The sequence below is a fragment of the Lepisosteus oculatus genome, chromosome 28, assembly GCF_040954835.1.
Source record: "Lepisosteus oculatus isolate fLepOcu1 chromosome 28, fLepOcu1.hap2, whole genome shotgun sequence".
In the NCBI taxonomy this organism is placed as follows: Eukaryota; Metazoa; Chordata; class Actinopteri; order Semionotiformes; family Lepisosteidae; genus Lepisosteus; species Lepisosteus oculatus.
The window spans coordinates 9,578,188-9,591,524 of record NC_090723.1 but is presented as its reverse complement, the minus strand read 5'-3'; the positions used below and the strand labels follow the sequence as shown (position 1 = coordinate 9,591,524).

The following is a 13,337-nucleotide window of genomic DNA, read 5'->3' as shown; positions in this document are numbered from 1 at the left end:
CTGGTTCTTTTTCCATTCTGAGTAATCAATTAAACAGTTCATCTAAATATTTCTTAATCAGGCAAACCACCTTATGATCTTTTCGAGTAGATAACGCAACACATCCCCTTCGTTAAATGTCCAAGTACCGAAAAAACACGTCTGAACCTGTTTAGAAGTTTTGTAATGAATTCATGTCAATTATTTATTGAATACACGAACTAAGATCTGAGTTACACGACAGGACACTGGGCCCTCCGGTGCTGAGCGAGACATCCTGTTTCAAGCCTCTGTGCGGGTTTGTCAGCTGTGCAGGAGCTTATAGGTCACAATTTAAGAAGGGAAAACGTGTTAGTTTTGCTTCATTGCCATTAATATATGAATGCATGTATTATTTATTACTAATATCACTCAAACGGAATCGATAAAGCAACACACATCGCTGCAAATACTGTGTATCCAACATCCCGAGCTGCATGAATGAAGACGTCCCTGTTATTAAGAATTTTTTTGGAGAGATAAATTCAGTAACAAACTACAATTCCCATCGCTGTCCTCGCAACCTCCTCCCCCACGTGCGCGAAGATGAAATAAAAATAAATAATGAAATGAGCCGCAGAAAAAAAGTGTGTCACTGGGGCACGAGGCACTCCCCGGGGTCACATGGTCGCGTTTTCAGCCTCGTGCGGGGCAGCTCCAGCGACGGGTGAGGCGGGGCCGCGCATGCGCCGCGGGGCCGTGCGCCGTTCCCGGGGACGCGGGCAGGCTGAGCAAAACCTGGCCGGCGCGAGCGCTGCGGCTCAGAGCCACACCGACCGCGCGAGAGCTCGCACCCGCGCACGCCGCCTTCCCCGAGCGAGCTCCTGTGCAGAGAGTTCACTTCCCTGCGATCCACGGCAGCCTCCCTGCGAGACAAAACACTGTTTTTATTCGTTTTGCAAGGCGCAAGTCTCAGCTACAAAATGGCAAAGTTGTGGTAGATTCTGTATCGCATAAATCTGACCCCATACAGCCAAGGAAACGTGAAGCCAAACCAAAGCCGCCTTTACCTCAGGGGTGTCTGCTAGTTCACACATACCTGCATGACTCTCCTGGCTTTTCAGATGACAACGACCATGGACACGAATAACAACAACACAGGTAATTACCGGAGTGTGCGGAGCCTCGTTTAATACTTTCTTTCATTTCGAGTTCTCCGATTGCGTTCAGGAGGCTTAGTGTTGTTCCGGTAGTATCTTGAACTGCTCGCATGTCACAGGGAATTCTTCCTGAAACTGGAGTTTATGGTTTGGGGATATAGGAGATCCGAATGGCGGAGGACAGTTACCCTTGGATTGACGGATCTTGTTAATTCGTAGATATTTCCTTGCTCATCCCTGTCTGATCAACCGCACACAGAGGTTTGGGCTCAGTTGAACACGGGCACAGTTCTGATAAGCGCCTGACTCATTCGTGCATTGAGCTCTAACTAGAATAGCGGTGTTTAGGAGCTGTAGAGCGTTCACGCGGTTTTATGTATTTATTAACCCAATAGCGAGCGATTGCAAGTTTTATGGATAATAAAAGTAATGCAAAAAGAACTGAGATTCTGTTTGCTGTTGCTGACACACAAACGAATGTGCGGTGATGGGCTCAGCCTGTGTGATTCCGAACCGAACCGGCTAGGCGGTGTGATGACCGACATTGATCCGCTAATCTGTGCGTTTCCCCTGCCTCACGGAGAGCCGCCGCTCTTCACCTGCCCCATGCTGGGGTACCCTCCTGTGTGAACGCGGGGTCTGAAAAGCGCTCTAGCGAGGCAAAGCGATCATTCCGTCCGCCAACGCCTCGTCCGCTTTCTCTGGCAATCTTACAACGGGGAGCAGTGAGGACTGGAAAGTGAGCCGGCACAGGTGAAGGATCTCCGTTTCCAGCAGTTTCTGTATCTAGGTCAGGACGTGAAAGTCAGGTGTACGGAGTTCCAAGCCCTGTTGAACCTCACATGGCTCGCGCAGGCTAGCCATGTGCGTTTTGTTTTCATCCTGAGCCCTACTTCCTCTCCATTGGCAGGCGGCTAGCTCATTACATAAGATTACGTCACCCCCCCCCACCATCTCCCCGCCCACAAGGCTGGGCCGGCGCGTGACGTCAGGCGCCTGTGCGCTCGGTGATTGGTTCCTGCGGGAGTATATCGTGAAAAGGGCGGGGCACCTGCGGCTCCGGCTCTCTAGAAAGTGGAAGTTTAATTAAAAAATTAACCTAGAAGCGAAGAACTGTGGAGAAATAGGCGGATTGGCAGGTTGTATGCTTTTTCCTAAACGTTAACATATGGAAAATCAGTTGGAGCGGATCAAGACAGATTGAATCCTGTTTTATTTGAAGATATCCATGCCTATTATATTTACTAATAAACTGTTAAGCCATTGCTTTCTGCGATAACGGGGGTCTATGGTGGCGTTTCCTTCGCTTGTGCTTTCCCCGGCAGCCCGGGCTAGTGGGCTGATCTCAGACGAGAGCTGTGTCAATGTGTGCGGGAAGGAGGGGGCGGTCTCGTTGAGGAGCCTGTGGTGTGGTGGCGCACGTGGAGCGGGGGTGTGACTCCAGCTGATTCACACTGCAGCTCCCACGCACGCGGGCTGTGGTGACCCCTTTCTCCGGCCCTGTGGCCGAGCGTGGCAACAGCACGGGGGTGCCTCAAAAACAAAAGGGTGGGGGGCATTTGGCATCACGTGGCATTGCGCCTTTGCTCCCCTCAGTAGACTTTTAGTGTATTTAAATCAGGTGAAAAGTCTCACAGAGAAACCTGTTGCCTGGTAACCAAGCCTTTATTGCCAAGCTGTTCTATAATGGCACCAGAAAGCAGACAACTAGGCGTTCTTTAGGGCATGCGCACTTACACAGGCGTACGTCATACGTGCATAGTGTATTTCAAACTTATAATACACAAATTATATATAATACAAATTTACAGCAAAGTAAAATCCTCTGTAGGGCTCCCTGCCTGCTCCCGGGATCAGGCGGGCGTGACGCCGTTCTGCAGGGCCAGTGGCCGGCAAGCAGGACGCACGTGTGGACGCGGCGGTTCCACCTGACACAGTGACCCTTTGACCTTTTGTTCCCCGAGCCGGGGATTACGCAATGCGCCCGTGGGCACCGCGCGCGACACAGCCGGAGACCACAGACACGAGCGACGAAGGAGAGAGGAGAAAACACGACGCCCGGTCTCCACTCACAATACCGCCTCCAATCGCGCTGCCGGTGTTCTTGGGATGAATTGTTAGAACACGAGGATGTAAAAATAAAACGTGAAACTGAGAAAAACAAAATCTATTTTTTTTGTAGACAAGGCAGTAGGCCTGCATTCAGATCAATAGTTAATTGAACGGTTAACCGAATTATTTTCTTATTTAGCTTTATACATGTAGGAATTATGGGCTTTTGCAGTTGATTGCTCAAAATATCCACCCTATTAGATATCTTACATATAAAACCTCAGAGCTCGGACAGAAGAATAACAAGCAGTTCATGAAAAAAAACAGTCGGACTATGTTAGTGAGGGCTGGGGTGAGAGGCAGGGGCTGGTGTTTTCGTTCCTCTGTGCAGTTTTATAACCTGTTTTCAAAGCAGTGCCAAGGGCGTAGATCCATGGATCTGTTAGTGATTAGTGGGTAGTGGCAATCTGCAGGTAAAAACGCAAATATTTATGGTGGCTCTGCAGTCATATGACCCTCTTATGGTGTACTTGTGATTAAAAAGTTGGCAGCAGGCAGTGGTGTTGTTGTAATTTGAAAGAAAAACAAGGTCCAGTGCTGAATAATCAGTTTCGCTTCACACAGTGTAAATACAGTGGAAAATCTCCGGGGGCAGCAGGGGTTTTCACTGTTGTGATATTCTGCAAGTCCGCAGGTTTATCCAACAGCGGGACCCGTCCGAAACAGGGCGTGTCTGCCCGTGCGAGCGGTTCACCGCAGGCTTCACAGTGTGCGCAGGGGATTTCTGAAACCCTGACGTGTTAGTAAGCACAGCCGAGGCTGTCCGTCTCCGGTATCAACCCCACCGTTAAGCCACGTGTCGCTCCTCGCCGCGTCCCCGAGCCACGTGACCCGGGACCGAGAGGAGCTCCGCGCAGTCCAGGACACTCCTGATGGGTGGTGTCGTGGCCCAGGTGCTGCTACACAGTCCCCTCGGTGATTGTGTCAGCAGTGCAGGGAAAGTCCACCGCCTGTCCAGTCCTGACGCTGGAGAGGCTGTAGACAACGTGTCCCTGTGTTTCCTTGTGCACAAACCTCACTGCCCTGTGATTTATATAAACCTAGACTAGTTTATAACACCGCCCACTCTGTCACTTTGCACCATATTCATTTTAAAGTTCAGTTAAATAATATAATTAATATAATACAATATGATGTGGAATCAATAACTAAAAGCATGAAAACAGCTGGATAGGACAAATGGACAAACTATTATTAACGTTTACCAATCTAAAAACGAAATATCAATCTTATACGTCTACAAGCTTATAGTCAGCTTATTCTCTACATTTAAGGAACGTTTTTTACCAGAGAAGCATCGCAGAACAGTCAGCTGCTGGTGAAGGAGAGTTCTGGCGTGGTGAAACTCCTGCTGATCTGCGCAGATGAGCGTTTTCACAACAGCTGCTGCATGATGTCACCCGGTCCCCTGCGCAGAGGTCTGCGCAGACCGTGTGCGGCAGCGCAGCGTGGTTCCGAGAACCCACAAGAGGGGGCTGGGAGAGACCTGCCTTCTCACCCCAGGCACGGTTCTGGCTTTTGTCCGAAACCAGCATGGTCCCCAGCAGCCACAAGCAGCACTGAAAGCTGTCCTAGTGCCTGGCTGCCCTAGTGCCCAGCCAGGTTTGGCGTCTCTTCTGCAGCCTCCAGCAGGGGGCACTATTGCAGTAAAGGGGAACTGCAAGGCTGTTTTCATGTGTTGGGGGTTAAAAAGAATCAACAGGACTGAGTTCATTTCAGACCACAGTGAAAGTAAAAACCTCCGATTTCCATCACGAAAGAGATTCAGTCTCCAGGGATGCACGGCGCTATATTCTGTGATTCAGAACGAGGCAACACAAGCAGGCTTGTAAAGGAACAAGTAAAGGTTTATTCCAGGCTGAAAAGAGAAGAGAGGAAACACAACGTTTCGGCTGTGGAGCCTTCTTCGGGTGTGAGAAAGACAGGGCAGACAGCAAAGATGAAACGGCACAGAAGATCAAAAGCTGGGAGAGGGGAGGAGGCAGGAGGGGAAGAGAGGACACTCAGGAAGTGCAAAGTGGAGAGGGGTGACTTCAAAACCTGCAGGAGAATTCTATTAATAATAAACCTATATTTTGTTCAGAATAAGCCCTTACTTGTTGCTTTGCAGACTACGCATGCTGACGCAGCTCCCGGCCCGAGCTGAAGCAGGCTTGTGACTGACGCCTCCTCTCCCTCTCCCTCTCCCCAGGGGGGGTCATCTCCTACATCGGCCCCGCGGGGGGGTCCCCGAGCCGGACGAGCCCCGTGTCGCTCTACAGCGACAGCTCCAACAGCAGCGTCCAGTCGCTGGCGCTGCCCTCCCCCGGCGGCTCGCTGTGCCAGGACTCCTCGCGCCCGTACCCTAGCCCCGGAGAGGACTCGGGCTCCCCGCTGGGCCGGGACGAGGGGGGCCTCTCCCGCGCCTCCCCCAGCAAGGCCAGCGCCAGCATCACCAGTGAGTACAGCCGGGGGCCGGGGGAGGGTGACCCCAGTATTGCAGAGTAGGTGACTATGTATTGCAGAGGGGTGAGGGTGACCTCAGTATTGCAGAGTAGGTGACGATGTACTGCAGTGGGGGGTGACCCCAGTATTGCAGAGCAGGTGACTGTATTCCAGAGGGGTGAGGATGACCCCAGTATTGCAGTGGGGGGTGACCCCAGTATTGCAGAGCAGGTGACTCTGTATTGCAGAGGGGGGAGGGTGACCTCAGTATTCCAGAGCAGGTGACTGTATTGCAGAGGCGGAGGTGACCTGTGTTGCTGTTTGTCCCTGCAGAGCTGAACGGAATGGTGCTGCTCTGCAAGGTGTGTGGCGACGTGGCTTCGGGGTTCCACTACGGAGTCCATGCCTGTGAGGGCTGCAAGGTGAGCCCCCCACACACTGTACACCCCAAACTCAACTCCCTGTACACCCCCCCACACACTGTACACCCCAAACTCAACTCCCTGTACACCTCCACACACACACTGTACACCCCAAACTCAACTCCCTGTACACCCCCCCACACACTGTACACCCCAAACTCAACTCCCTGTACACCCCCCCACACACTGTACACCCCAAACTCAACTCCCTGTACACCTCCACACACACACTGTACACCCCAAACTCAACTCACTGTACACCCCCCCACACACTGTACACCCCAAACTCAACTCCCTGTACACCCCCCCTACATGCCTCCGGGGCTCAGCCAGGCCCTGCAGGGGCACCTCTGTCTCCCTGCCTGTCGGTCTCGGCCCCCCTCTCCTCTCTAACCCCCCTCTCTGCTGCCCCCTGCCTGCAGGGCTTCTTCCGGCGCAGCATCCAGCAGAACATCCAGTACAAGAAGTGCCTGAAGAACGAGAGCTGCTCCATCGTCAGAATCAACCGCAACCGCTGCCAGCAGTGCCGCTTCAAGAAGTGTCTCTCAGTGGGCATGTCCCGGGACGGTGAGTGGCCCCCCGCCCCCCGCCCCCTGCCGCGCCCCCGCCAGGGGCCACTCGCCCGTCCCGCCTGCTTCACTGAGCCCAGGAGCTCCTCCGGCGTGGCTGGGCAGTGTCTCCCAGGCTCTGCTGCCCTGCGTGTTAAGAAGTGCCTCCTGGCACGCGGGTGTCTGCTTGTGCCCTCCACGTTGATTCAGTGCTAGCGAGTGACCCCCCTGTGCAGCGGTCAGTGCTAGCGAGTGACCCCCCTGAGCGGCGGTCAGAGCTAGCGAGTGACCCCCCTGAGCGGCGGTCAGAGCTAGCGAGTGACCCCCCTGAGCGGCGGTCAGAGCTAGCGAGTGACCCCCCTGAGCGGCGGTCTGTGCTAGCGAGTGACCCCCCTGAGCAGCAGTCAGTGCTATCGAGTGACCCCCCTGAGCAGCGGTCAGTGCTAGCGGGTGACCCCCCTGTGCAGTGGTCAGTGCTAGCGGGGGACCCCCCTGTGCAGTGGTCAGTGCTAGCGAGTGACCCCCCTGTGCAGTGGTCAGTGCTAGCGGGTGACCCCCCTCTGCCCCTGTGTTTGTGCAGCGGTCAGTGCTAGTGAGTGACCCCCCTGTGCTCCTGTGTTTGTGCAGCGGTCAGTGCTAGTGAGTGACCCCCCTGTGCCCCTGTGTTTGTGCAGCGGTCAGTGCTAGTGAGTGACCCCCCTCTGCCCCTGTGTTTGTGCAGCTGTGCGTTTCGGCCGGATCCCCAAGAGGGAGAAGCAGCGGATGCTGGCGGAGATGCAGAGCGCCATGAACAACATGGTCAACAACCAGCTGCACAGCGAGCTCCAGCTGCCCCCCCTGGCACTGCCCGCCCAGGCCGCGCCGCAGCCCCTGGCACAGCCGCCCACGCCCCTCTCCCCCCTGCCCCTGCCCCCGCCCCCACTCTCGCAGAGCCCCCTGCCCCTGGCCGCGCCCCCGCCCGCCCTGCCGCCCCCCTGCCCCAGTCCCGGCGTGGACCACACCATCGCCGTCGTGGCCCGGGCGCACCGCGAGACCTTCGTCTACGCCCACGACAAGCTGGCCCCACCTGGCCTGCGGCCGCACAGCGGGGAGGCCAGGGGGCTGGACAACTGGGAGGCCAACCTGTGCTCCAGCGGGTACCAGCTGAACGGGCTGAACACTATCTATCACCACGACAACAACGTGCTGGCCCACAACGGCTACGCCGGCCCACCGAAGAACGGGTGCCACCTGCTCTCCGCCGGCCCCTACGCCAACGGGCACGGCCACGCCTTCCCCCACCAGAACAACGCCAACGGGCACCGGCTCTGCCACAGCAACCTGTTCGTGCCCGCCGCGCCCCATGCCCACGGGCAGGAGCCCAACCGTGTGCCGGCCAACGGCCTGCAGGGGCAGAACTGCCCCTGGAAGAGTCGCCCCGATGTCTTGCTGGTGAGTGCTGTCCTCCTGCTGTCCACCTCACACTTCACAGCCACCTGATCCGTCAGGCTCTGCGCCCGAATGAAACCAGACACCGCAGGACGCGAGCAGCAGAGCTCTGCTGGGAGCAGCAGATGGCTTCAGTAAAAGATGAAGGAAACAGAAGGAACCCGGATCTCCGTGTGATCCGGGAGACCTTGGCAGGAGTGTTGCTGCAAGGCGTTGAAACAGACCTCTCAGTACGGACTCATTTCAACACAGTGCTCTGCACACGCCGCAGCAAGAGCAGGGTCAGAAAGGAGCCGTCTCCGTTTCAGGGAAAAAGACATTTTCGTTCTGTCCAGGTGAAACCCCTTTCAGAAAGATAACTTTTCGGCTCTGGCTTGATGGCTCATGGGATAGATAGATACTTTATTGATCCCGTGAGGGAAATTGCCGTGCAACAGCAGCTTCACACAGACAACACAGCCACAGTGTAACGAATGGTACAATAATATTAATACAATACGTACAATTCAATCAGTAGAGTGAGAAGTGCGCTAAGAAGAGTTACTCACAGTCCAGGACATGCAAAGAACAAACTAGAACAGAACAGTACCCAAAAGTCTTACAATTCTGTTCAAACAGACAGCTGCTTTGCTGGTGATACAGGTGATGCAGATCAGTAGGGTCAGGGAGCCCCACAGACAGGGAGGAGGGGAAACACCCCCCCCCCCCGCAGCCTGTGGTCAATCAGGAACACACACCCCTGATCGGAGGAACTGAGGGGGATCTCATCCACAAGCTGACGTGCAAGTGTGTGTGTGTGTTGGGGGGGGGGGCGGTTGTTACCATCCAGGCTCTTTGACGCTCTGTGCTCCCCGCAGGCCTGTCCCATGAACATGCACCCCCACGGGGACCCCAGCAAGTCGGCGCAGGAGATCTGGGAGGAGTTCTCCCTCGGCTTCACCCCGGCGGTGCGCGAGGTGGTCGAGTTCGCCAAGCACATCCCCGGCTTCCGGGAGCTGTCCCAGCACGACCAGGTCACCCTGCTCAAAGCCGGGACCTTTGAGGTAGGGCACCCCGGGGAGCAGCCACTGGGGCTACTTCGCCACGGAGACCTGCCACATTAGGATGAGCACCCAGCGCACACACACACCCACCCTGCCAACAAACTGGGCACCACAGCTCTTTAGAAGCCCTGATTAGCCTCCCTCTGTGACCTGCAAGGCCAAAATACACAAGACCCACTTGACCAGAGTTTGAACAGAATTGTGCATCGTTCATTATTTATCAAGATGACCGGTTTGTGAACTTTGTGTCTAGGTTTAATTTAACAAGCGCAACACAGATCAGTGCTCATACAGGCGGGGTTGGGGATGGGATCTACTTCTAAAAAGTGCTGCATTACAATTACAAGTTACCTGCGTAAGGAGTAACTGGGCATTAATAAAACAGCAAAGCAGCTGTCTGTTAAAATCCAGCTGTGCGGACAGGCTGGCATTTCTGCCCCCAGTGCGCTCACTGTGCTCTTCGGCGCCCCCTGGCAGGTCCTGATGGTGCGCTTTGCCTCGCTCTTCGACGTGAAGGAGCAGACCGTCACTTTCATCTCCGGCGCCACCTACAGCCTGGAGGCCCTGCGCGGGATGGGCATGGGGGACCTCCTGGGCGCCATGTTCGACTTCAGCGAGAAACTCGGCAGCCTGGAGCTCTCCGCCGAGGAGCTGGGTCTCTTTACCGCAGTTGTGCTGGTCTCTGCAGGTGAGGGGTGCCACACAGGGAGACAGGCTGGCTGGGGCAGGTTCAGACAGACATGGTCTATCTCTTTATCTCCCACGGTGGAGGTGCTCCGGGTAGACCAGAGCACCAGACGGGAGGACACAAAACGTATGCCAAAGCATACGCCAGGTGTGAGGTCCTTGTCCAGATCATGCTTATGGATGATAAGGATGCTTTAAGTTTTGTGTCCTCCTGTCTCCTCCACAAGTTGCTAGGGAACGCTGATCTCCTGAGTGAAGAATCTCTGGGTTAAAAACGGCTTCTTCTGGTCAGTGGGTGCAGTTTGGCATAGGGGGACAGGTGCCCATTAATTTTGTGGCATCCAGGTTGGCAGACAGAGAGATTTAACCGCTGGTTAGATTTTATTTAGTTCAGATGGTGGCTTAACCTTATTCTGGCCTTTATAGGCATTAAGAGTTGAAGACCTGGCAAGAGTCTGGGGTTTTCCTGGGTGGTCAGGACATTAGGCCTCTGGGATGCCTTGTTTGTAGTCTTGTACTGGTCACCTGTGTGATGTGTGCTTTTGACACCTACTTGCCACTCAGTACACATCCACAAGGATATGCAGACAGGCAGGTCAAACTCCAGGAGTAACGGTGTAACTCCACTGTAGCGCAGTCCTGCTTTTGTAAGGGAGCAAACTACTGGAATGGGGGCATGTTGTAGTGTAGGACAATGCCACCACACACTGACGGCTCTGCCCTCCGCCCCCAGATCGCTCCGGGATCGAGAACGTGAACTCCGTGGAGCTGCTGCAGGAGTCCCTGATCCGCGCGCTCCGCACCCTGGTGACCAAGAGCTGCCCGGGCGACTCGTCCCGCTTCACCAAGCTGCTCCTGAAGCTGCCGGACCTGCGCACGCTCAACAACATGCACTCGGAGAAGCTGCTGTCCTTCCGCATCGACGCCTGAGCGCCGGGACCCCGGAGAGCCACTTCCGGACAGAGCCCGCCTCCTTGCAGGCGCGGGGCCGAGCCGCGGAGATCACGGCGCAATGACCGACTTACTCTCTGGCCTGCGGTGGGCAGCGGCGAGGGGCGGCGCCTTTTCATTCCACTCTATCGATACTTTTAGAGGGCCGCCACCCTCGACTGGCAAATCCGCGGAACGTCACGAGCGCCTGGGACCGGCAACGAAATGAAGAGAGCTGCTCTCCAGAAACCAGGCTCAACGAGAGCCTGCACGTGAGCCTACATTCAACATTTCGAGTTCGATCGCGAGACATCTCTTTATTTTAAGGGAGGAAGGACGGCACTTGATGATCCACCCCAAAAGATCCAGGTGTTTTGGTGCTTACACTAAAAACACTCCAGCAGCGCCTTGACCTGAACACTGACACACTGAACGCTGGAGGTCTTGCAGCATCACAGGAAGAAGAAAGCCAGAAAACGGAGTACTGCTGGAAGACCCAGGATCAAGGTACAGGGTGTCAGCTTCTGGGAAAGCTGGACAAACTGCCCCCTGCAGATACCCCACAGTATGGGAAGCCCTCTCCACTAACTTTGTTGCTGACAAAGGATTTGTCCCTTGATCCCTGGAAAATAAACTATTCCTGTCAGCGTCCTCGTGGGAGAGTGTCTGGACCTTATGACAGGCTGTTATTGAAACGCTGTGTTCCTGTACATTGTAAATGCATGGTTATGTAAATGCTATGAATGAAGTTTATACAGTATATATAACTAAAACACAAAACTACTTTTTCCCTATAACTTTACATTGTACATACTTGTAAATATTTATAAATATCTAAATACTGATGTTTGAAATTGATGTACCATATATTTTTTGGAAAGGAAAAAAAAATTGCAGTGCATATCACATAAGAGTGTGTGTTTATATGTAGAATTCTATAATACAAGTCGGAGGAGAGAAAAGAAACTAAAAATATTCAGACGTGTTATCTAGTAGTCTGCTTTCTAATTTATGTGTAATTCTGTTTTTTTGTTGCTAGGATGTACATATTACTTCGTTGTAAATATGGTGTGGAGGGATGCCTTTTTTAAAAAAAAATGTATATGTAAGAATTAAAACAGAACCCCCAAAAAGGGGCTATATATCAGATGGCAGGGTTTGTTCCTAGCAATGGGTCTGCTTTATTGCTTGCTGTGCCAAATAAGTAATTATTTTAGTTTATTCCATACTGAAAATAGGAGAAACGCAACAGCTGTGGAGCCTTCTGCAGGTGTGAAGAAGGCTCCTCAGCCAAAACATTGTTTCTTTTCAACTCTTTTCAGCATGGAATAAACCTTTACCTGTTCCTTCCTTCTATTAGCTCAGTGCTCTTCGTCCCCAGGGACACCCCAATGCCTTACATACAGGAGGGGTCAGCTCCTCTCGCGCTGCAGTGCAGCCCCACCGGGGCGACCCTCTGCAGACATTCATTCTCCTCACCAGCACTGCAGATCTGGAGGATGAGAAGCCGCCTCACCAGTTCAATTAAGGGGGAAACTTTAGAGGGCATGGCTGCCTCCCAACACTGGGGGCCTGAGGAGTGGAGTTTGCGTGTTCTCCCCGTGTTCGTGTGGGTGTCCTCTGGGCTCTCCAGTTTCACACGTGCGCTTGTCTGTGTTTGTGTGGCCCTGCGATGGATTGGCGTCCCAGGGTGGAGCTGTTTTATATACTGCCTTAAAAGGTAGCTTCACTGGAAGAAAGAAAAGCTAGCAAGGAGAAGACTTAACACAATTAGCACAATCAAAAACTAGGGTTTAGGATGCAGTTTACACCCCTTCTCTTAGGCAGGACCTCAGGTTAATCTCTCATCTGAAGAACGGCAGCTCCTATAGCACAGGGTTCTTGGTCACTATACTGGGGCACCAGGAGGGCATTCTGCTCCAGAGGGAACAGCGCCACCTAGAGGACTGAAGGACAGCAACCTGGTGTTCCTCAGAGGTCCCCCCGCCCAGTGGTGAGCAGGCCCAGGCTTGCTGACCTCCTGCACTAGGTCAGGCTGGACAGTGGTAACGCTGCTTTAATGATTACAAATAAATAACCCTACCAGTTCACATACCTGCATTTACTTTTACTTCTATTTAAAAAAAAACACCTTTAGCAGCTCCAGTTAACCGGCAGCCCCTGGTGTGTGTCTCTGCTCCCACTGCCAGCACCACCCCACAGCAGACACAAAAATCCTTTGGGGGCAAAAATATACTCCATATGATACTCCATGTCAGGACTTGGCCACCTGTTTGCTCCAGAATGCCCCATGTCTTCTGATTTTCACACCAGCAAAGCCGAACAGATCCAGATCAATCTCCAGCTCTATATAAACAGCATGATTTTAAACGTGCTCTTACAATGTATGCCACGACCAGGCATGTCCCAGACCTTTTGGGTTGGAATGGTTTCATAAAAGGCTTAACTGGTTAACTCAACTACTCTTGGATCCAAATCCAGAAAGCACAGGGGAAGGAGCTCTACTCTGGAGCGCCCCCTTCTGTTAGATAGCTGCAAGCGCAGGAGGGTGGGGCTCTGGCCACCCACACATGGATAGCACTGAGTACCCTGCCTCATCTCCATGCTGAATAGATACGTCAACTA

General features: G+C 53.6%; 1 protein-coding gene across 1 annotated transcript; it reads left to right on the top strand.

The window, feature by feature from the left end:
• Positions 1-742: 742 nt before the first annotated feature.
• nr1d1 (nuclear receptor subfamily 1, group d, member 1) lies at positions 743-11,859 on the top strand. Its single transcript, XM_069185714.1, has 8 exons — positions 743-1,119; positions 5,422-5,667; positions 5,988-6,076; positions 6,499-6,643; positions 7,346-8,055; positions 8,910-9,095; positions 9,573-9,783; positions 10,516-11,859. Exons 1-8 carry the CDS (start codon positions 1,062-1,064, stop codon positions 10,710-10,712), a joined length of 1,842 nt encoding a protein of 613 aa, XP_069041815.1. The 5' UTR covers positions 743-1,061; the 3' UTR covers positions 10,713-11,859.
• Positions 11,860-13,337: the final 1,478 nt, after the last annotated feature.